Source organism: Pygocentrus nattereri, chromosome 8, assembly GCF_015220715.1.
Source record: "Pygocentrus nattereri isolate fPygNat1 chromosome 8, fPygNat1.pri, whole genome shotgun sequence".
Classification (NCBI taxonomy): Eukaryota; Metazoa; Chordata; class Actinopteri; order Characiformes; family Serrasalmidae; genus Pygocentrus; species Pygocentrus nattereri.
The window spans coordinates 1,226,559-1,251,576 of record NC_051218.1 but is presented as its reverse complement, the minus strand read 5'-3'; the positions used below and the strand labels follow the sequence as shown (position 1 = coordinate 1,251,576).

General features: G+C 41.3%; 1 protein-coding gene across 1 annotated transcript; it reads right to left on the bottom strand.

Annotated features, from left to right (window-relative positions):
• Window positions 1-825: 825 nt before the first annotated feature.
• Window positions 826-24,214, bottom strand: LOC108410564 (ovochymase-2). Its single transcript, XM_037540704.1, has 14 exons — window positions 24,133-24,214; window positions 22,998-23,092; window positions 22,525-22,622; window positions 20,937-21,109; window positions 20,533-20,628; window positions 18,895-19,046; window positions 18,491-18,677; window positions 16,494-16,596; window positions 15,630-15,763; window positions 12,005-12,145; window positions 7,951-8,081; window positions 6,005-6,098; window positions 3,199-3,330; window positions 826-1,200 (listed from the first exon to the last, which is right to left on the bottom strand). Exons 1-14 carry the CDS (start codon window positions 24,197-24,199, stop codon window positions 1,193-1,195), a joined length of 1,611 nt encoding a protein of 536 aa, XP_037396601.1. The 5' UTR covers window positions 24,200-24,214; the 3' UTR covers window positions 826-1,192.
• Between the last annotated feature and the right edge of the window lie 804 nt (window positions 24,215-25,018).

Below are 25,018 nucleotides of genomic sequence, written 5' to 3'. Positions count from 1 at the left end.
GTTTATCACCCCTCACTTAATTAAGTTATTAAGTTATTAAGTGATACTTTTTTGATCCCACAACCGGGGAACCTCCGCATTTAACCCCTCCGTGAAGTGAAACACCACACACACTCTAGTGAACACACACACTAGGGGGCAGTGAGCGCACTTCCCCGGAGTGGTGGCCAGATCCCTAACCTCCAGCCCACGACTGCCCCAACCTGTCCATTAATGGAAAGAAGCCACAAGAGGACCACCGCTGACCAGATATTATTTTGGAGGAGGATCAAGCTCTACACATTGACACTGAGAGGGGAGAAATAAACTGTATTGATTGTTTATTGATTGATTGATTTTTACTTGTTTTTTCATTGGAGCAAATGAATGTCATTTTTATTTCTGGTGCTGAGGGAGAGGAAAAGAGAGAGAGAGAGAATAAGAGTGTAGTGGGAAAGAGAGAAATGATATTTGTCATTTCATGGTGTAATTAGTGTAAGATTTACACTTTTCATGCTTGTTTATTGTCATTTTATTGAGGAAGATGAGGAGCAGATGGGCCTTCAGAGGAGATTTAACACAAAACACACACATACATTTTACACAGAAACACTTTTTCAGTTGAAAACACTGAGGAGCCTCAGAACATTAGACACAGGTTCTTCAAACATGGTTCTTCACAGGTTTTTAGTACAGGGAATGGCTCCATCTAGAACAATGAACACTCAAAGTTGCAGTGCACTATGAAAAGGTTCTTCAGATTAATGGACAATGTGTTTCATATGGTTCTATATAGAACCTACAGTATTTATGAGGAGTTCTATATAGCACCGAAAAGAGTTCCTCTACTGTTGCAAGCTTGACAGCATAACCCTTTTCCAAAAAGGTTCTACATAGAACCATGCACAACACAGTCTCCAACAATCTGATAACCTTCAAGCGTTCTTTAATTCTAAATAGTACCATTTTTTTACTAAAGAACCCTTGAAGAACCATTATTTTTAAGAGTACAGGTAAACTTGGTAAATTTTGGTGAGCAAATGCTCAGATGGGGATCCAGGAGCCCTCAGCTTTCCGAATATCAGTGAATAACAGCAGAGAGGTGAAGAGGCTTGATCTGCAGCTTCATTAGTGCACAAAACCCATCAGACAGGCTCTGCTGAATTCCCCACTGAGATGCCCTGCGTAATCTGCTCTCTCTATAATCTCCACCTCAGAAATCTGTGGATACATAGACAACATACAGCACGTCAGCGATGATGCATTTCAATGGACTGTCACACTCCCGTCCCTGAAGACTGATGGGTCAAACGTTTAGAATCGATGTTTTCATTAAGATGAAGTCAGGCTTATTGCAAGTGCCCTATGCTGCCAAAAGTCTTCACTCACACACCCAAATCACTGAATCCAGGTGTTCCAGTCACTTCCATGGCCACAGGTGTATAAAGCCGAGCCCCTAGGCCTGCAGACTGCTTCTACAGACATTAGTGAAAGAATGGGTCGCTCTCAGGAGCTCAGTGAATTCCAGCGTGGTGCCGTGATCGGACGCCACCTGTGCAGCAAGTCCAGTCGTGAAATTTCCTCACTACTAAATATTCCACAGTCCACTGTCAGTGGGATTATAACAAAGTGGAAGCGTTTGGGAACGACAGCCACGTAAAAAGACAGACCTGCAAACATTTATTTTACCTCCAAGCAGTTTCACAGTGAAGAAATCCTGGCATAGTGTTGCCCGTAATGTTCTCTGCTTCTAACAACTGACTGAAACCTGGTTAGACTATAACTCATGTTCACAGTCAGTGACGTATCTAAAATGTCAACAAGACCTACAGTACGAAATTTGGCCCCACCTATTATTAATCAAAACATGATTCCTCCGCCACTTCCTAATTATGCTGATGGATAATCTAACACATCAGGCCTTCTTTTCAGCTCCTGAAGTCCTCCAGAGACCAATAGGAGAGCTCATTTAGCTACATCAACATAAATTCATAGAAGAAATCAATTCCCGATTGGCCAGACTTCTGCAGGGCACTTCAAGAATGCAACAATTAGTTTCCGGACAAAACTGAACAATGAACCATGAATAGTCAATAAATACAAGCGTGATTCTATTACATAAAAGTGAACTAAAAATGACAGAAATGCATTTTTTAGTTCCTGAATGAGGTCTTCTCTCAAGGCCTAGAAGGCCCTGGGAATTTCCCTCAGATCGTTACAGCGTATTGCTGCTGTCGGAAGAAAACCTTGTATCTCCAAAACGATAACTTTACAGGAGAAGGAAAAAACCTGCTTTACTTTAAATGTAAGTCAATGGAACCAGAATTGTTTCAAAGTCACTTTAGGCCGTTTCTTTTGGTCCATGCCTCATAAAATTTACACATAGTATTAAGAGCAACAGGTATTTTCAAATTATGTCAAAAACAGAAAAACAACAAAAATGGAGATTTGAGATTTTCTCCCGACAGCAGCGATATAGATCTCGCTGTTCATTAAAACTTGATCAACTGAATAAAACATTTACCGTATACACTCACCAGCCACTTTATTAGGTTCAGTTGCTTGTTAACACAAACAGCTAATCAGCCAATCACACGGCAACTCAATGCATTTAGGCATGTAGAGGTGGTCAAGACGACCTGCTGAAGTGCAGACCGAGCATCAGAACGGGGAAGAAAGGGGATTTAAGGGGCTTTGAACGTGGCGTGGTTGTTGGTGCCAGACGGGCTGGTCTGAGTATTTCAGAAACTGCTGATCTGCTGGGATTTTCACGCTCAACCATCTCTAGGGTTTACAGAGAACGGTCCGAAAAAGAGGAAACATCCAGTGAGCGGTCAGTCGTGTGGACGAAAATGCCTTGTTGATGTGAGAGGTCAGAGGAGAACGGGCAGACTGGTTCCAGATGATAGAAAGACAACAGGAACTCAAATAACCAACCAGAATCTCTGAGGAACGTTTCCAACACCTTGTTGAAAGTCTGACATGAAGAATTAAGACAGTTCTGAAGGCAAAAGGGGGTCCAGCCTTTTACTAGCAATAAAGTGCCTAATAAAGTGGCCGGTGAGAGTGTGTTATTATTGAATGAAGTAACTGAAAAGATTAATATGACAAGTGATTCCAAACTTCTGAACAGTGGTGTGTGTGTGTGTGTGTGTTAGTGTTTTCAGTGTAATACGAGCACTGTGGCCGTGTGTGTTTGTTGTCTGTTGATGTTCTCACCTGTTTTGCTGATAAATGAGAGTGTCGCATTGAAGCCGCGGGCAGACACACTGCTGTCACTGCGGAACTGCACCAGCATCACACGACTGTAGCTCAATACGGGGGGAGGGACGCCGCGACCACACAGCACCACTTTAACCACACAGACGCACAGCAGAGATCCACATTACCCATCATGCAACCGTGCAATTTCATGTCAAATGATACTGCAGGGCAGAGCTTCACTGAAAGGTCACAGTGCAGCTTCCCTGCTCTGATCAGACTCGTTTAACTCATCAGCTCATCAGCAAGACCCTCACGAGCTGAAGCAGGTGCTACTTTCAGAGGAGAGTAGAGCAGCTTAGACCCACGCTAACGTAAAAGCACTGTTAGTTTAGTTGAAAGTAAAAGTAAAGTTAGAGTAATCCTGAAAAAAGGCTGAAAGGGGAATTCCATCAATTTTCCAAAATTTCTACATAAACCACAGGTTGAGACGTAAAACATTCAGAGCAGTTTGACATGAAATTGCGCATCACAGAGAAACTTACTGACCTCCTTGCAGTGGTGATGACAGGAACCAGGGATGATGATGTCTACCTGTAGCCATTTCACTTACTATCCAAGACCGCCAGTGAACCTATATAACATTGCTGGTGTGCGTAAACCTTGTATCTCCTTTTTCATGCAACTCAAGCAACCCTTTGTGTTAAAATTAATCAGTCCAAAATTACTTGGAAAAAAGTCTTGAATTAAGTTAAATTAACTTTTATTGCTTCTGTAAAGTTTCCATTTTGGGCCTATAAGGTTTTGTGCCAACTACAATGACAAATAGTTTCATATCTAATAGGAAGTTTTTAGATGTAATGTTGATGGTTGTAATATTGTTGTAAATTGTGGGGAAAAAAACCTTCTTTTGGCACAATTTTGCCTCACAACGCCCTGCATGTACCTTTTAGCCATGTATTATATGTATGTATAATATGTATATGTATTATTATGTATAATATCAATTAATTAAGTGACCCTTATTAGTCCCACAAACAGAGAAATTTCACCTCCTCATTTAACCCATCCGTGAAGTGAAACACCACATACACACTAGTGAGCACACACATACTAGGGGGCAGTGAGCACACTTGCCCGGAGCGGTGGGCAGCCCAATCCGCAGCGCCCGGGGAGCAGTTGGGGGTTAGGTGTCTTGCTCAAGGGCACATCAGTCATGGACTGTCGGCTCTGGGGATCGAACCGGCGACCTTCCGGTCACGAGGCTGGATCCCTGACCTCCAGCCCACGACTGCCCCCATCAAGCAATTATTTATAACAATTTCATGAGGAAGTTATTAGACACATAAAACTCTTCAGACTTCTGGTTCCTATCACCACCACTGTGAACATCTTATACATTATATTACATCTTATAACCATTTATTAATTATGCAGAAAGGAGCAGATCAAAAACTACTCAAAGAAATGGATCACAAATCACATCTACACAGTTTTACCCCTCATTCGAAAAGTAGAGAAAAGACATGCTGAGTGTTTGCGTTTTGTTTTTTTTTAGTTATGCTGGAGTTATGAAGCTAATGTAGTTAACAAACTATAGACTTTGACATTTACTTCATAGGTCCAGCGAAACTAAAGTAAGAAAAAAGTTCTGTCTACCACTGAAATTCTATGAGGAACCCTTGTTGGATCTGGATAGAAGCATTTTTAAAAGTAGGCCATAAACAACAGGTTCTCCGTTGAGAACCGTTTAACCATGCAAAGAACGATTCCAGCATTTCCTGGTTTCACATACACCAATCAGGCATAACATTATGACCCCTTTAACCCTGTTCTTCAGTGGTCAGAACCCCCATGGACCCTCACTCCTGACCACTGAAGAACAGGGTAACAGAGTATCAGAGAAACAGATGGACTACAGTCTGTAACTGTAGAACTACAGAATGCAGCTATACGGTCAGTGGAGATGATAAAGTGGACAGTAGAAACAGACATACACTCACCGGCCACTTTATTAGGTACATTGCTTGTTAACACCAATAGCTAATCAGCCAATCTCACGGCCGCAGCTCACTGCATTTAGGCCTGTAGAGGTGGTCAAGACGACCTGCTGAAGTGCAGACCGAGCATCAGAACGGGGAAGAAAGGGGATTTAAGGGGCTTTGAACGTGGCGTGGTTGTTGGTGCCAGACGGGCTGGTCTGAGTATTTCAGAAACTGCTGATCTGCTGGGATTTTCACACACAACCATCTCTAGGGTTTACAGAGAACGGTCCAAAAAAGAGGAAATATCCAGTGAGCGGTCAGTTGCGTGGACGAAAACGCCTTGCTGATGTGAGAGGTCAGAGGAGAATGGGCAGACTGGTTCCAGATGATAGAAAGACAACAGGAACTCAAATAACCAACCAGAATCTCTGAGGAACGTTTCCAGCACCTTGTTGAAAGTCTGACACGAAGAATTAAAGCAGTTCTGAAGGCAAAAGGGGGTCCAGCCTTTTACTAGCAAGGTGTACCTAATAAAGTGGCCAGTGAGTGTAATGTTATGCCTGATCAGTGTAGACCCATTTCCTTTACTAAAGAATCCTTGAAGAACGTGTTGACCCACTTTAACACAGCAGAGAGGATTCAGTGAGTTATGTTCAGTGTGGTATTTTATGAGCTTTAACTGTAAAAGATGATTTGAAATTTATCAATCGGCCTGTAGCAGCAACACAAACGTTATGAGAAAGCTTCAAAAGAATGAACTGTTCACATGTTGGAAATGACTGTCGTCAGCAAACTGAGCAGCGAGTGGTGTTTTTCAGGGAGGACTTCCGTCAGCTTACCGATTTCCTCTCTTGCTTCAGTGTCCCCGAACGCAGCCAGCGAGTCGTACTCACACCCCTCAGAGTGCTCCAGGTCAAAGTCAACAAGCTCAAGCTGCAAAGAAAGAGAGGAACATCATTCCACGATGCCTTAGATCCCCATACGCTGGTGTGTTGGCCCACGGAACTGAAACACCTGCTTAGTCATGCCACATCAAAAACCACTGACATCACAAATACAGTACTGTTGTTCTTATTAGGAACGCAGATGATTGGTGGACATATTCTGTATGTGTGCCAACACTAATGACCCACTTATGACCTTTATAGCAACCCAACAGTTTGCAACACACTAAGGCCTTAACTTCACGACTCATTATTCAGTTACGAAATGTAAGATGTGCTGTTTGGAGACCACAATACATAATTCAATAACTACCACTAAACCAGTGTTTAGTTCTGCGAGTGAGGAAAAGTGTGGAATTACACTCACCGGCCACTTTATTAGGTACAATTAGGTATTTATTAGGTACCTGTTCAATTGCTTGTTAACACAAATAGCTAATCAGCCAATCACACGGCCACAACTCACTGCATTTAGGCTTGTAGAGGTGGTCCAGACAACTTGCTGCAGTGCAGACCGAGCATCAGAACGGGGAAGAAAGGGGATTTAAGGGACTTTGAACTATGAACTTACCCTGTGGTGTAGTAGAGAGTTTGAGTAGTTATAGTACTTGTAGCTGTCAATCTTATATATATATATATTTTTTATCTCTACATGATTTAAAAGATTAAGATCATCCAGGCTTATTCAGAGTGGTTTAAGATGCAGTGCACTTTTCTAGGGAAGCCTGCCAAGTCAGAATTGTTCACCGTGGTGGTGACAGGAACCAGACATCTGAAGAATTTAATGCCTCTTAAAGCTCCTTCACAGAAGGTTATGGTTATGGACACACTGTCCAATGCTGGAAACACTGTGAGATGAACGTTTTGAAAAGATATTGTCCTAAAACTTTTTCAACAATATTCATAGCAGAGAGTGACATGCAGGGCACTGTGAGGCATAAGAGCGCCTTATAAGGGGAAGTCGTGGGCTGGAGGTTAGCATACAAGTCTCGGCAGCTTCAGTCAGGACATGACTGAACTGCCCTTGAGCAAGGCACCTAACTCCCCACTGCTTCCCAGGCACCCACGATGGGGCCGCCCACCTCTCCCGGCAAGTGTGCGCACTGCCCCCTAGTGTGTGCAATTCAGTGCATGGATGGGATAAATGGGGAGGTCAACTTTACTTGTGTGCAAGTAAAATTGGTCAGTGCTTCCAAAGAAATTTTATATAAATAAAAATGATTATTATTAAACTATCGTTATTATTATTATTAGCACGAACGTTACACATCACACTCAAAAGACACATGTAGGTTCACTTGGTAAGGATAGTAAATATGGGTAAACATTCGCGTAGACAACACGACCCCATGGTTTCTATCACTACCACAGTTTAGAAATTTAGTTTGCAGTTGAGTTTGTTTGCAGTGCATTCTTTCATTATTTCACATCAAACCATTTTGAATGACTTTTTTGTGTGTGTGTGTGTGTGTAAATTTTGGACAATTGGTCGACTTCCGCTTTGAATAAAGTGATTTTAAAAATGTTTAGTAGCTTTGAAAGAAAAGACAGTATCAGATCGGTATTGGTGTCAGCTGATCAGAAGAGAAAAGGTCCAGAATATCATTTAGTTTAGTGTTTAGACTGTAATAATTACAGCTGGTGGGCTGCCGTTCACTGGGTGAATTGCTGTGACGTGGTTTTAACGTAAGTGAGTATCGTGTTGTCTCTGGCAGTGAAACCGATCAGGAGAGAGACTCCACTCTCGCTGCATATTCAAACAGCCGATTAATGCATTCATGAGGCGGCTTCCAGCGAGGAGCTGAACGGGCCGGGCCAGGGCAGGCCGCAGATTTCATTACCTTGACGACGTGACCCCGCGGGGCGTGGATGATCCAGCGGCACTGGGCACCGTTGCCATAGTGCTGGGGGTAGTTAGGGCTCTGCAGGACCCCCGGGGATTCAAACCGTGCCACCGTGCCGCAGCCCGGCCCTGAGCAAACACAAAAGGGAGGCACTGGTGGAGCCAAGCATGCTTGAACACAACACACACACACCCATAGACACCCTCATACAGTCTAATCTCCCTGCGGACAATGCCGGCTTCCCTGAAACACAAACACGGCTTCGTTCCGGCAGCCGTATCGTGTTTCCATCGGCCAGGGGTCATGTGGAGGAGAACGACAGCACTGGTGCTTTAACCCTGTCTGCTGATGCTTATAATATAAATGGTTATAATAGACTTTATACGGCTCAAACCTTTAGCTGTATATACTGTAACTTCATAACAGTATGCGTCTAAGTGTGCAGAAGTCAGGGGACACTTTTCATTAATTCAATAGTCACTCAAAATGAATTGAAGTAGAAATTCCTTTTTCAGCTTCAGGGAAAAGCAGCTATTTAGCTAAATATGATATTTTTCAGTATTTCGTGTCCATTTATTGCAGCTTCTATTCTTTACAGGAGACTTGCTTTCAGCTTTTCAAAGAAATCTGCAGGAATATTTGCCTCACCTCCAAAGTTCAGTCTTAGAAGTTAGTTTAAAGTTTTTTTGCTTCCCACAATCCAAATAATCCCAAACACAGTCAGTGATGTTTGGGTCTGGACTCTGGGGCGGTCAGTCCATTGTTCAGCTTCTGTGTTTGATGTGTCCGTCTCCTTTTCTCAGTAAGAGTTTCTTGGGCAGCTACACGTCCTTTCAGACCCACGGCGCTGAGTGGTTTTCTCACAGTGGAAGGAAGGACAGAAATTCAGATCTGAAGCAGCTTGATTTTCTCCTCTGTCTCAAAGATCAAAGCTTTAAGGGCTGTGTACATGATTGGGACAGTTTTGGTGTCTACCAGGTCTTCCAGGTGGTTGTTAGGAGTCTAATTTTCTCTGCAGCTAATTATAATTTGTTTTGAAAACTCCTCATTTCTTATTTATTTTCAGTTTTTTTGCATTTCCTCTGCCTTATGCAACTGGATTATCTTCCATCTAATCTCAGCAGAAATAGCTCCATGAAGAACAAATAACATGTACTTAATAGCCATTTGAATGGCAGGCCTTAGAACAAAACGTGTACTTACATCTTCATTTTATTCAGTAAATTTCAAGTTTAAGTAAAGTTCAAGTATGTTTTCCAAGTATATTATATGTGGTAAGTATACTTACATCAAAGTTCTAGAAGTACACTTATAATTGTAGTATTGTAACACTTTTTGGGACTAAATTGACCCACTTTTTAGTTTATAAAAATGTATTTTTAATATTTCTATGTGTAAAAGTAGTAAACTTTAAGAACAAAACTAGTTTACATCTGAGGTTTACTTTGTACTTCAACTATACTGTGAAATATACTCTAATGAACTTAGTGTGTATATATATATATATATATATATATATACTAGTATATTAATAAAGTATATTTTTATATTACATATTTTATATTTCTATCATATGAATAAGATGTACAGGCCACAAGTACAAATAGGCACATACAAGTGTGTGTGTGTATACAGGTATATGTATAAGTACAAATATAGGCCAAATATACTTTACTTTTTCTGCACACTCGCCAGTTTAAGCCAATTATGCTTCTATATAATTTTGTATAACATATAGATAGTATAATATATCTTTGATAAGTAGATAAAAGGTGAACTGAAAGCACAATCACAATCAGACACTGCTGTGTCTGATCCACTCAGACCAGCACAACACACACTAACGCACCACCACCACGTCAGTGTCACTGCAGTGCTGAGAATGACCCACCACCCAAACAGTACCTGCTCTGTGAGGGTCCATGGGGGTCCTGACCACTGAAGAACAGGGTAACAGAGTATCAGAGAAACAGATGGACTACAGTCTGCAACTGTAGAACTACAGAGTGCAGCTATACAGTAAGTGGAGCTGATAAAGTGGACAGTGAGCGGAGAAACGAGGAGGTGGTCAGAACGTCATGCCTGACCGTTTATTGTGCTGTTTTTAATCTGTGCTGGCGCCTGGACCAAATTTGTTGTACATTTTGTACGAATCAAACGGATTGTAATTGTAACCCGATTATAAACTCTTCTGTGTCTGTCTCTTGGCGGTCCGGTTGTTATGGACACACCCCCTCTGAGGGGTCCTCAAGGGGCCCAGCTGAGCTCCGGCAGCATAGAGGGACAATATATGACAAACTCTTAGGGGACCCAGGGCCCCCCCACACACACAAACAAGCACATACACCTGTCCTGAGAGCTAAACACACTCCGCCAGCCTGCTGATGAAACACACTCCAGTAAGACCGGTTGGGCTACCAGCATGAAGCTCATTAAGACCAGAGATGAGATCATGTGACGGAAATGTGGGGATACAGGGACAGGAAAATGAGAGACTGTTTGGATGTTTATCTCTCTGTGTATGCACCTGTGGCTTTGTTTACCATGTCTGGTGTCTTCTTTAGAGACTAACGTTGCAAATAAACACTAGAAGTCAATAGTCACCCAGTTTTTGTCTGTAAATACATCCCCAAAAACGTCTCTGCTTAAACCAATCCAGGTCTTCTTTGAGGTCACGCTCCCCCGTCTGTGTGTTTTAGGATGCAGCATGACTTCCAATAGACCGTAAAACGTCACTGTGTAGCTGAACGTAAGCGAAGACAGTGACCACATCAACAAATTGGAATTTTGGAATGTTTTAGTTATTCTTACACTTTAATTATTATTTTTATTTATTTTAATTGCCCATTTTAATTCTTAGCTACTGCCAAGTTATTGATTTTATTACCTTATTCATTTCATTAACTTTTCTTTTATTTATTTTATCCTTATTTGATCTGCTATTTATTAAGTCATTATATTGTTGCAATTTTAATGTTTTTTTTTATCGTTAAATTTACAATCATGATTATTATTACTTGTTTAATCATTTGATATGTTTTTATAATACAGCTTTTCCCGTCTCTGTTTCCCATACTGGCTCGGCTACATCGTAAATGATGGTTTCCCTCAATGTACTCCAAGTTTAAGTAAAGATTGATTGATTGATTGATTGATTGATTGATTGATTGATTGATTGACCTGTCTTAATGCCCTTTTTAGACCTGAATTTGGCTTGACTGGGGTGGGAGAAGTTTTGGGGATGTATTTATGGAAAAGATTTGGGTGACTATTGGCTTCTATTGTTTGTTAGCAGCATTAGACTTATACTGCACAAAACCACAACTAAATAAAATAAAAAATAAAAAAACTAAATTTGGACATCAAAAATGTCCTGGCTGCTCAACTACCTGTTTGATAAGCGGAAAATTTGAGCAATTAGAATTTCCCCCAAACTTTTCCTTTAAGCTCCTTTGTATTCTCATACGCTGTAAAACGTGATGCGCTGAATTGACCTGAATGAAGGCCACATGGACAAAACCCATTACATTATTTCTAAAAGCGAGTAAACTGGATATTTTGTTGCTGCAATATGTTTTGTTAATGTAGAAACAATTAGGACTTTTAAAACAAAGCAAATTCAATGCATTCATTTTTTTCAAAGGTCTCTTGATCAGTAACTACAAGGAAATCAATGCAAAATCATTTGTTTATTACTAAGCTGTGAAACTTAACTCTGACAAATCTCTGACAAAGCTGTGAATATCAAAAGGTTAAACACCGGTTTCAAGTGCGTGCACACACATGCATGCAGTGCACATATTTCACAGTTCCAGGTGCAGTTTCACATATAAAAATGTCGTATGTCTGTCATGACCACCTACACAAGGTTAGGAATGAAGCCCCAACCTTCTGTGAAGTCACTGTTTATCACTGTCACTGAGCCGTCAAGCAGGCTTTGTTAAACACCAGGAGGCGACTGACCTGCCCTGTCGCCCATTTTTTTCCACAAGCCGTAATGAGAAGTAGCTTTGCTGTGGTCAGACCAGTTTGAACCGTCACTTCTGCTCACCCAAAGTGTAGTCAGCCCCCACGGCTCGGAACTGGACGGAGAAGCCAGACCCGGTTATGCTGAAATCAGACACGAACTGGATCATGGAAGTGCTGGAGTGGATGAGCAGCGGAGGAGGGGGCACACTGCCACAGAAACGGCCTGCGTGGGGAACAGCAGGAAGAAAACTGATACACTGATAAACAGTCTTGTTCTCATATACACTCACCAGCCACTTTATTAGGTACACCTGTTCAGTTACACAAACAGCTCATCAGCCAATCACGCGGCCGCAGCTCACTGCATTTAGGCGTGTAGAGGTGGTCAAGACGACTTGCTGAAGTGCAGACCGAGCATCAGAACGGGGAAGAAAGGGGATTTAAGGGTCTTTGAACGTGGCGTGGTTGTTGGTGCCAGACGGGCTGGTCTGAGTATTTCAGAAACTGCTGATCTGCTGGGATTTTCACACACAACCATCTCTAGGGTTTACAGAGAACGGTCCGAAAAAGAGGAAATATCCAGTGAGCGGTCAGTTGTGTGGACAAAAATGCCTTGTTGATGTGAGAGGTCAGAGGAGGATGGGCAGACTGGTTCCAGATGATAGAAAGGCAGCAGGAACTCAAATAACCAACCAGAATCTCTGAGGAACGTTTCCAACACCTTGTTGAAAGTCTGACATGAAGAATTAAAGCAGTTCTGAAGGCAAAAGGGGGTCCAACCTTGAACCTGTGAGTGTAAGTACACAACTCATATATTCTATTTATGAACTTGAGTGACATCCCATTCTTAATCCATAGGGTTTAATATGATGTCGGCCCACCCTTTGCAGCTATAACAGTTTTAGCTCTTCTGGGAAGGCTTTCCACAAGGGTTAGGAGAGTGTTTATGGGAATTGCAGCTTGTTTTACATTGGAATACCTCTCCTCAGACACGATTTTCCAAAATTCCAGAGTTCCCTCACTCAGAACAGACCTGAGTGTGTTATCTTCAAAAAGTTCAGTCATCTCCATTTGAGATGCAGCTTCATCTATCACTGATGGGGCTTTCAAACAGTCTGAATCAGCAGCAAAAGGGTTAACAAGGAATGTAATTTGTGGCCTTCTCAGCTGTAGATCAGGGAATCTGTCCTCAAAGTTCTGGCGTGCAGTGAGGTGAAGTGGCACTGAAGATTGGAAGCTTTAAAATTGGATAACGACGTTTGGCATGTCAAACAGAACAGCTTCCCTTTCCGCTCAATAAAAAATACAAATCCTCCCGGTCTGGTGAGAAGGTTCTGGGTTCATCTTCATATTTTCTTTGGCTTTACATTTCCCCGACTGTCAAGTGAAACAACACATACACACACTAGTGAAGACACACACACTAGGGGGCAGTGGGCAGCCCTATCCACAGTGCCCGGGGAGCAGTTGGGGGTCAGGTGTCTTGCTCAAGGACACCTCAGTCATGGACTGTTGGTGCTGGGGATTGAACCGGCAACCTTCCGGTCACAGGGCCAGTTCCCTGACCTCCAGCCCACGACTGCCCCCAGACTTTGGCTTCTTCCAGAGCGGAAAATATTCAAGCAGTGACTCAAATACACAACGTATGCTACAAGTGTGCCCAAAATATATATATATATATATATATATATATATATATATATATATGTGTGTGTATATATATATATATATATATATATATATATATATATATATATCGCTGTTGTCAGAAGCAATCTCCATTTTTGATGTTTTTCAGTTTTTGCCATAATGTGAAACGCCTGTTACTCTTTACATTACACTAAAAGTAAAGTAGGTTTTTTCTTTCTCCTGTAAATTTACCATTTTGGAGATACAAGGTTTTCTTCCGACAGCAGCTATATATATATATATATATATATATATATATATATATATATATTTAATTGTAAATAGAAGAGCCGCACACGTACACGTGGGTTGGCCACCCCTGGCTCAGAGGGGGAGGAGGGGACAGTGAGGAACAGATTATTTAATAGAATTCACATAATGGATTGTACTCACCCTCAGCCGGTGAGCCTCACTGTGCTCATCAGCCAGCCATGCAAACTTTGCCAACTTTGCAAAAACATTCTGAGAGGGAGCTCTTAGCGGCATTATACTCTTCAGACGTCTGGTTCCTATCACCACCACTGTGAAAAGTTCTGACTTGGTAAACTTTTCTGGAACAGAACATTCCACATCGGACCACTCCGAAATTCTAATATATTATGGTGGAATTCCCCTGTAAGTGTCATAAAGTAGTTTAGAGCTGTGGCTCACACACTTTTTCTGTCATTATTTTTGTGAGAGAAAAGGGAAACGTGTCAGTTCACAATGATTTCTGTGTGATTTCGCAATGATTTCATTTCCTGAGGGGAAATGATGGGGCCCAGGGCACGGTGTTAAAGCTGCTACTGAAACGGCAGGAGGGGTTTGGCCTTCGAGCATAAAGCTGACAGAACTCCGGCACAAGTTCCCAAACGTCTCTGCCGTCCTACCGTCACACAATCCGCCAGAATTTATTGAAGATGTCATCTGGACTTGCTTTTGGTTTATTAAACCCTTGAAAACCCAGACTTATTACATCCAAGCTTATTATTCAGTGACTACATGGCCTAAAACATACACTTTTTTAAATTATACAATTGTGTAACAAGAGTTTGGGCCCACAAGTGAGTCCGACCCATTTAACCTGCTAAAATTCGAGGCTTCCTACATACTAAGGCTTCTTATTGAGTAACAGGGAGTTCAGTGCAAACTGGTTGAGCTACTCTTACGCTATAGAAGTGTGTCATAAAACTTTGGGCTGACCTGGAGGCCCTGGCCATTTAAGAGGTTGAGGGTCCATAAGTATGAGGCACTGCTGAAGAGCACCCATAAATGTATATGTATATACACTCACTGTCATACAGTGTACTTACACTCACAGGTTCAAGGTTGGACCCCCTTTTACCTTCAGAACTGCTTTAATTCTTCATGTCAGACTTTCAACAAGGTGTTGGAAACGTTCCTCAGAGATTCTGGTTGGTTATTTGAGTTCCTGTTGCCTTTCTATCATCTGGAACCAGTCTGCCCATTCTCCTCTGACCTCTCACATCAACAAGGCATTTTCGTCCACGCAACTGACCGCTCACTGGATGTTTCCTCTTTTTCGGACCGTTCTCTGTAAACCCTAGAGATGGTTGAGCGTGAAAATCCCAGCAGATCAGCAGTTTCTGAAATACTCAGACCAGCCCGTCTGGCACCAACAACCACGCCACATTCAAAGCCCCTTAAATCCCCTTTCTTCCCCGTTCTGATGCTCGGTCTGCACTTCAGCAGGTTGTCTTGACCACCTCTACAGGCCTCAATGCAGTGAGCTGCGGCCGTGTGATTGGCTGATTAGCTATTTGTGTTAACAAGCAACTGGACTGTTCCTAATAAAGTGGCTGGTGAGTCTATATAGTCAACAGCTTGTTTACAGTACAGAGCCATGCTGTCTCAGAGCAGCAAATCATGCTGGAACACCAGATGAACTGTTTCCTTGTTCTAATGATCCAATTTAACTCATCAGTTAAAGTTGAATCCGGTGTTGGAGCAGGTAAAGACCTGCAGAAGTTTGAAAAGCTAAGGTGATGTCTCTGTTGGCACACTGGCATCACCCTCACCTAGAGGCATGCTTTCATCAGCGAACACAGTGAGGTGGTCACTGTAGCACAGAGAGTCGTTCTCCAGGTCAAACTCTAGGAATTCCAGAAGAATGCTCTTGCCTTCTGGCACACTGACGGACCAGGAACACACCCTGCCCAAAAACAACAACATTTCCAGCTCCGGTCATTTCTGAAACTACCAGTAACTACCAAACTATCAGTACTGCAGTTCAGAACTACTAATCTAAGGGGTACATAGTACACACTACATTGGATCTTGTTGATTTAACAGAGTAAATCAGGTGCAACTTGCCTGGGTTGACTGCCTTGTTTACTGTATATGCCCTCAGATTTTATGTTGTGTAGATTCTTAGTGAAAATAAGTGAACGTGTCCTCTACAGAGAAAATACCTGTGTTTTTGTTATAATTAACAATCATACTAAAGTAGAAATTAGTGCTAAATTTACCGAGAATGCCAGAGTAGAGAATGTGTTTATTTATTTTCCCTCAGAAAATCAACGAAGCCTCCAGGGGCAGTCAAACTCGTTTCATTACTAAAGAGAGCGTAAACAGACCTGTTTCCCTGATTTAGAGCGGCGTGTGAAAATCATTGCACTCTCAGTTGTTGATGGCGTTTTTTTAAATGTGGCACGAAATATCGAAACGCAATCTTCTTGGATATTGTGATATTCTGTCGTTGCCGCATCGCCCTGTCCTTACATGGCAAACGTGTAAAGGTTTATATATTTTTTCTTTCTGCGATAAAAAAGTCTTCTCTCCATAATAAACACCCACCAAATTCAGACGTGGATAAAATATATCCTCCTCCTGCTGCTCATAAACGAATGGCAGATGAGCGCGACGCTGCTCTAATGACTTACTCATTATTGCTGTAGTTCAGGCCAGGATGAGCTGGGTTTCGGATGATGACCCCAGAGCCTGGTAGAACTCCATCTCCCACACTGCACTGGGAGCCTGCTGTTCCTGCAATAAGCCACATCAGAGGTGACAGCTTTAACCCACATGTTCGGATTGTGGAAAGTGTTTCAAACTGAATATATAAGAAAGCAAAACTGTTGTATAAAAAAGTTTTTTAGCTTTTTCGAAATCAAAACATGGGTGTTCCATCCTAAGATGTATCCATTTTTATTAGGGATGATTTTAATATGTAGTTTTTCATGTTATGCACTATTGTGTCTGTAGAGAAAGCAGTGATTCTATCTTTATTCAGCACAAAAAGGACAGCAGAGGCAAGCTTTTATCCTTTCAGTCAGAGAAACGAAGCCAAACTGAGGTCATGTGTTCAGTTAGACAGACAATTTGTTACCTTTAGCTTTTATCTTGCTGTCCTCTTCGTTTGACCAGCCGTCTTTGTGCTGTTTTAGTTATCTATTCTGTCCATTGTGATGATTTACTACAGTTACTACAGTTATACAGCTGCAATAACTCAACTTCCTAACATTAGACATCTCAGCAGATATCTTCCTCCTGCGTTCACTGGCTGACGACTGTTCCCTCAGTCTGCATCGCCTCTTTAACTCCTTGGGATCGCTGGTGGCTCCAAAATGCACTTCGTCATATTCTTCATAACTTCATAACTGCTTTTTATAACAGCGCTGTGTGAAGGTTTTAGGCATCTAAGCAAAGTTTTAAACGATTGACCTCAGCAGTGAGTTTATCACAATATACATTAGAATAAAGTCATATTCATAATTCCAATAAACAGAAAAACTATAAACAGTAACGAGAATTTCTTGGGGCCATATTTTTCCTGGACACCTTCACAGCCGCCACAGAGACTCGTTAATATCATCAATGACATCATGAGCTCAATTTACTGAGCACTGATTGGTCAAACCAGGAGCTGCTTTTTAACTACATATAATACTGGACTTCCTCGAGGAGGAGAGGCTTGGAGATGGGTCAACAAACACACTGACGTCCAGATAATCACTGGTTATTTTATATATATAATTTATTTTATATATAAAATATTTATTAATTAATATTCTATAAATTTTGTTTATTCAAATATTAACACTTTTCTCAGCAAATAAACAGATTTAGAAAATGTGTCTTGGGTGCCAAGACTTTCACACAGTACTGTATATCTCCTAAGCTCCATTCAGAAGCTGGGTGTCGTGTGAGGCTGTAGCTCTTCTCTCCAGTCTAATAGACGGTGACGTCATTTTAAACCCTTATAATAAAAGAAGCTGAACTCAGTTTGTTTTTCTACTGAAAGTCGACCCGTTTTTCCCCAAATCTGGGCTCTAAACTATAAACAGACGGCGTCTCTTCAGTGATCTGCTCTGGAAACATCACTTTTATAGAATAACACTAAGAGCGGCGCAGATTTTTGGCCTTCAGCAGTGAATTGTGAGCTGTAGTGAAATGTGGAGATCAGAAAACTCATTGTGTTAATTTGAGGGGAGATTTTACAAAAAATAAATAAACAAATAAATAATTTTCAGTTTTGCAGTTTTCAATAATTTGCAGTTTTCTGAATAATTTGCCTTACGATTTGGTCGTGAAAATTCACATGGAAAAGCCAAAACATGCCCTGGAGAATAAGAGGTTAAGTTTTTCAAAGGTTCCTCCCACTTTCAAGATACATCATCGGAGGTGAGGTTTCCTAAACTTTAATCTGGAAAACGTCACTCTAATGACGATTGTGGCTCCACTGTAGGACGGGAAGACGCATGTTTACAACAGATGGATCAGTTTGTCATTTTGAGTGTACGTTTAATGTTAATGTGCTTTAATGTAATGAGAGCATTTCTATTCGCCCATTCATCATGAAGTATTCACACAGTGTAAATGGCAGCTGCTGTTTTCACGCGGTGTAGCGCGTTTGACACCAATCCACACAGAAGCAAACCTTTTCTGAGCAGCCACTTCAGGAATGCTGGGACGTTAGTAAACACTGCAGGTGAGCCTTGCGCAATCCGAGGTTTCATCCTGTTGTTGATCCAGCTGCGGCCGCACCCTTTTCCCCAAGAGGTGACTCCAGCTATCACCCACTGTCCATCTGCCCGGGGGCAAAGGAGGGGGCCACCCGAGTCCCCCTGACATGCAAACAGACAAAGTGGAGATCAACCTCCAATTTCAGTATCGAGGGCCTGATTTACCCAAACCCCCCCTGAAAACCAGCGGAGCAGCATCAGTTTGAATTCTCCCTAAAGACGCAGATTCCATTACAGCAGGGCCCTTACTCATTTCTCAAAGACTTTACAGTGGCAGCTCTACAGTATCCCACTGGGGGCCTAGGTTAGCTGACTGTACCTGGCAGGCGTCTTTCCCTCCTTCCTCTGGTCCAGCACACAGCACTGTGAAGTGCTCTTGTCCCAGTCTGAGCATCTGCAGGACGTGCTGGCACACAGCTGACTCCACCAGATCCAACTCCACCTCATGAAGAACTGGAGTTAAGGGGCCTCCTGAGAACATAGAAAACCACCAAACACTCAGCACAGACTTCAGAAGTGCGGGTTGCCAAATGAATATAGACACACAATATATACACATACAATATACACACACACACACACACACACACATACAATATACACATACACAATATACACAATATACACACACACAATATACACACACACACACACATACAATATACACACACACACACACATACAATATACACATACACAATATACACAATATACACACACACAATATACACACACACACACATACAATATACACATACACAATATACACAATATACACACACACACACAATATTCACACATACAATATACACACACACACACACAATATACACACATACAATATACACACACACACACACAATATACACACATACAATATACACATACACAATATATAAAATATACACACACATACAATATACACACATACAATATACACATACACAATATACACACACAGTACACACACACAATATACACACATACAATACACACACACAATATACACACATACAATATACACACACACAATATACACACACAATATACACACATACAATATACACACACACACACACAATATACACACACACACAATATACACACATACAATATACACACACAATATACACAATATACACACACACAATATACACACACACAATATACACACATACAATATACACACACAATACACACACATACAATATACACACACAATACACACACACACACAATACACACACACACAATATACACACACAATATACACACACACACACACAATATACACACACACAATATACACACACACACAATATACACACATACAATATACACACACAATATACACAATATACACACATACAATATACACACACACAATACACATACACACACAATATACACACACACAATATACACACATACAATATACACACACAATACACACACACACAATATACACACATACAATATACACACACAATATACACACACACAATATACACACACAATACACGCACATACAATACACACACACACAATATACACACATACAATATACACACAAACAATACACACACATACAATACACACACAAACAATACACACACACAATATACACTTATATTCAGAATGATAATATTTTCCAATACAGATCTTATGCAACTCTTTTTTTATTCTCAGACTTATTTTCCTGTAAATAGTCGAGATTTAACTTTCATTTTTATTATTTATAATGTTTATAATGTTTATACTGTTTCCTGTTTCTGTTACTGAGTGTCTCACTTCTGTTACTCTGCTGCTGTAATACTGTAAATTCCCCGCTGTGGGACTAATACAGGATTATCTTATCTTATCGTATCTTATCTTTAAAGCGAAGGCCAGCAGCTGAGCCGTAACCACATCTGTTTTTCAACAACCCAGATGCGGGTACCCTCTGTAATCAACTTACTCTCTTTCGTCCGTCCCCATCCAGCAACGACACACCTGGTCTTTGGGAGAAAGGTCTCACTGGGAAGAGGAAGACATGCCGGCTGGACGATTTCACCTGTCAACGATGTGCACTGATGAGCGTATGACATGCCTAACCGAGCTGTGATTGTGAGCGTGGTCAGACTCGTTTACTCACTGCTGAGCAAATGTTTACCCTGCTCTTGCTCACGAGGTTTATTCCTCTAGTAAAACATACCTGAAAACTCTTCAAACAGCCTCAGACATTCACCTCTTCCTGTTAATGAAATGTTTTTAAAAACCTCAAAATATGAGTTTAAAATATGCAGTACAGTGCAAATAAACTCAGGCCATGTTGTGAGTGTATTACAGGCTTTCACACTAAAGCGTATGTGAGCTACTTGCTGAATTGGATGGTTCCCTGAAGCTCCAGCAGAGCGATATCATAGCTCATGGGAAGGGTGGGTTGGTACTGCTCATGAAGCTTTACGCTCTTCAGCCGAAACCTCCGCTCCCCTCGGTCCATCACCCTCTGGTCATGCTTGCCCACCACGGCCTCCACGCTGGACAGGAAATCCCTGCAGAGCAACCAGCAGGGAGCAGAACACATAGTAGCACATAAGAGTTTCCTTTATTAAATCCTTTGTATACTAAGCAGCACTTTTGGGTGAGAGAAGTGAGATTTATTAGGGGCAAATCCATAATCAGGGTGTAAACAAACAGTCCAGGGTCAAAGAGCCAACACGGAGAGATGGAGGGACAGACGTAACGAAAAGGAAAACAGACTAAATACGCAAGTGAGGCCAGAAGAACAAACACTATACAATATCATACAAAGACCAGCAACCTACAAGGGGAAAACACAGGGCTTAAACACAGGACCAGGTTAACAAGACACAGGTGGTTAACAAGAGGGTTAAACAAGACACAGGTGGTTAACAAGAGGGTTAAACAAGACACAGGTGGTTAGCAAGAGGGTTAAACAAGACACAGGTGGTTAACAAGAGGGTTAAACAAGACACAGGTGAAAACAATCAAGGGCGGAGTCTAGAAACAAGGGGGCAGAACAGGTAAGAATCAAAACAAGGAAGCACATGGACAAGACCAAAAGGTAAACACAAGCACATGGAGGACCGGGAGGGGCCAATCGTGACAGGTAACCCCTAAAAGTCCACGGACAGGGTCACACTTTAGTCTCACGTTTGAAACAGTATAGCTGACATGCTTTATAGGAGTTACTGGAGCGTTCATGGAAGTTACTGACAATCATTATTACTCGTATATATAATTAATTTTTACATGACTCCTCTTCATACCTGAATTTTGTTTTGCTTGTAAGACTGCTATATGTAAATTAACTCTGTTCTGATTGGCTGCCCTGTTTTGTGCCACATTCAAAAAGAAGTCCAGACTGAAACGCTTGTAACTTCAGTGAGAATGGGTGGAGCTAAACTGCTGTAAGTAGGAGGAATATGTGTAAATGCTTTTGATTTTGTGACGTCACAAAAACAATGAATTCTTGATTTTTTTTTTTTTTGGAGCTTAAATTATGTTTATGGACCCTATGGACTGGATGAATGGAATACTTTGAAACTTTAACAGTGTTTACATAGCAGATCAATTTTTTTTTAATTCTGATTGCCGTGATATGGGCCCTTTAATCTTCTTTGTGTTTTAAGACCAGTAATAAAGTCTACGTTGTTCGTTTTAAGGCTTATCGTTCAGTAACTACAATGAAACTAATTCACAATGTAGAGAAATTGGGTCCAGTTTAAGTTTAAGGGATAAAACTAAGGGCTGAAAATGTATTATTATTTCTTTTATTGTTGTTATTAGTACTTTTTACTACTACTACAGTTATTAATAGTAGTAGCAGTCGTGTTGTTGTTGGTGGCTGTGTTGTAGTCATCTTGTAGTTGCTCTTGTTGGTATTTATTGTTGTTGTCGTTGTTGTTGTTTTCTTAGAGTGAAAGGATGAAATAGGAGAGCCTACTCTGAGGAATCTGAGAAGCAGTGAGCTGCGGTCAGGAGCCAGCGGTCGGCGAGGATGGCGGCTCCGCAGAAATGAGAACCCCTGAACCTCAGAGATACCTGAGTAAAATCACACAGCTGAGGTTATTGATCTATAACCACAGAATGCCACAGCAGAGCATAAACCCATTTAACCCATCCATGAAGTGAAACACCACATACACACTAGTGAACACACACACTAGGTGGCAGTGAGCACACTTGCCCGGAGCGGTGGGCAGCCCTATCCACGGCACCCGGGGAGCAGTTGGGGGTTAGGCGTCTTGCTCAAGGACACCTCAGTCATGTGCTGTCGGCCCTGGGGATCGAACCGGCGACCTTCCGGTCATGAGGCTGGATCCCTAACCTCCAGCCCACAACTGCCCCAACATCACATCACTCCGTTCTACTGTATTTACTGCAGAGCCCCCCGATATAATCCAAACAGGTACGTGCCAGCCATGGGTGAGAACCATAAGATGCCTCTGACCCTCCAACGATCCTCAGAGAGCGATCAAGCGTCCTTATCTGTGGAGAGCCACACTTCGCTCCTGAATGACAAACAGTTCATCTCAGTTACTGTTTCTGACATGCAAACTTACCGTCATATCAAAATGACAAGTAATGTGATGTAATGGACAAAATATATAGAAATGTATGTATAGGCACATTGCTGAATTACTTAATAATATAAAATTAGGAATAAAAGTTTCATAAAGGAGAATTTGACTAATTTTCCAAATTTCTTTATGCATCAATTATCCAGTTGTAAACAAAGTCATTGAGAGTGGTTTGATATGAGATGATTAATTAACCAGCAGAAAAATGTACCTTTTGACTGATGTCCTGACTTCAGATTTATCACGGTAAAATAGTCATAAACATGAAAAAATATGTGTGTTCTTTGTTACTATTTTGCCTTACCACACCTTGCGTTTACCCGTACATCATGAATAGACTTTTAAAAGTACATTTTAGGCCAAAAATCTCAGTGCTACTGAAAAAAGATGTCTCGGACATTATTCAGCGTATTAATAATCATTTCATGCGACATGCTTTCTGTGAGGGAGCTTTTAGAGGCATTAAATGCTTGGACATCTGGTTCCGATCACCGCCACTGTGGACAATCGTCACTCTGAGTGTCTAGAACACAGCATTTCACATCAGCATCAAACCGCTCGGAATGACTTTGTTTTCATGTTAATCGTGTAATTTTGCAGAAATTTTGAAAACTTGATGAATTTTCCCTCTGGATAGTACGCTTTAGATGCTTTGTAGATACTTAATTTACTTTCAAGTTACATTCAACTAAATATCTATTAAATTCACTATAATTTCCAACTCTAAACCTAGCCCTAACCTTAACCTCAACCCAAAACCTAAACCCAACCCTCACCCTGGACCAAATCCTAAGCCTAACCCCACTGTTTAGAATCTGTGAAGAGTTTTAACTGATAGTTTGTTAACAACATGAACATCTGTAGGTAATCTGTAGGTGACTGTAGTGTGGTAGCCAAATGAAATGAGACCTTCAGTCAGGCCTGGTTCCACTACAGCCCAGTTGAATGTGATCAGTGCTGTATATTCTTACCATTGAGAAGAGCAGTGTGGTCAGTACGTGAGTGGTACACCAGACAGACGACAACTGCAATGGTCATCAGAGATGAGCTGGCCATCCTTCAGGCTCTGCTGCCGCTTCAGCCTGGAGCTTTTATATAGGAGCTGGGGGCAGGGGTGTTGGAGGGGGGGGGGGGCATAACAGAGGCAAATGAGTGGGTTGTTTATTAACTATTATTAACTATTATTAACTATTAAAGGCACTATGTTCTACATTGTTCTTGCATTTTTAATCTTAACCATATTATTATTATTATTATACAATTTTAATTGAGTGGTTAATTCAGTAATTTATTAACTAGATTTTAACAGGCTGGGAATGACATATATATTAAATTTACACTCAGGAGATGGGAAAGGCTTAACGTCCGCCACTCATTTCGGATGTGTGGATCTTTTGGAAGGCTACAGTGATTTATTTGCCTTCTGACTGCCAGGAACAGCGCAACGTTTAAAGGGCCCATATCATGGAAAACTGACATTTCCTCACTTTCTTGAAATAAACATTTGATGTACCATTTAAACACTCCTAAAGTTTGAAAATGCACTGTTATAAGTGGAGTTTATGGGGAAAAAAAATCAAGAAAAAATGTAGGATATTGGCCCTTTAATCTTTTTCCACTTCATTTATCCACTCTAATTTTTATAGGCTGTAGTATCACGGTCGCTTCAGTGGGAATGGGCAGAGCTAAACCGCTATAGGCCGAAAGGATGGAGCACATATATAAATGTGTTCATGGTTGTGACATCACAACTATGACAAACTCAAAACGGGCTGTTTTCACAGCTAAGTAACCAGATACAGTATGAGCTGTAAGTCTGTCACAAAATGGGTCCTTTGAAACATACGACATGGAACT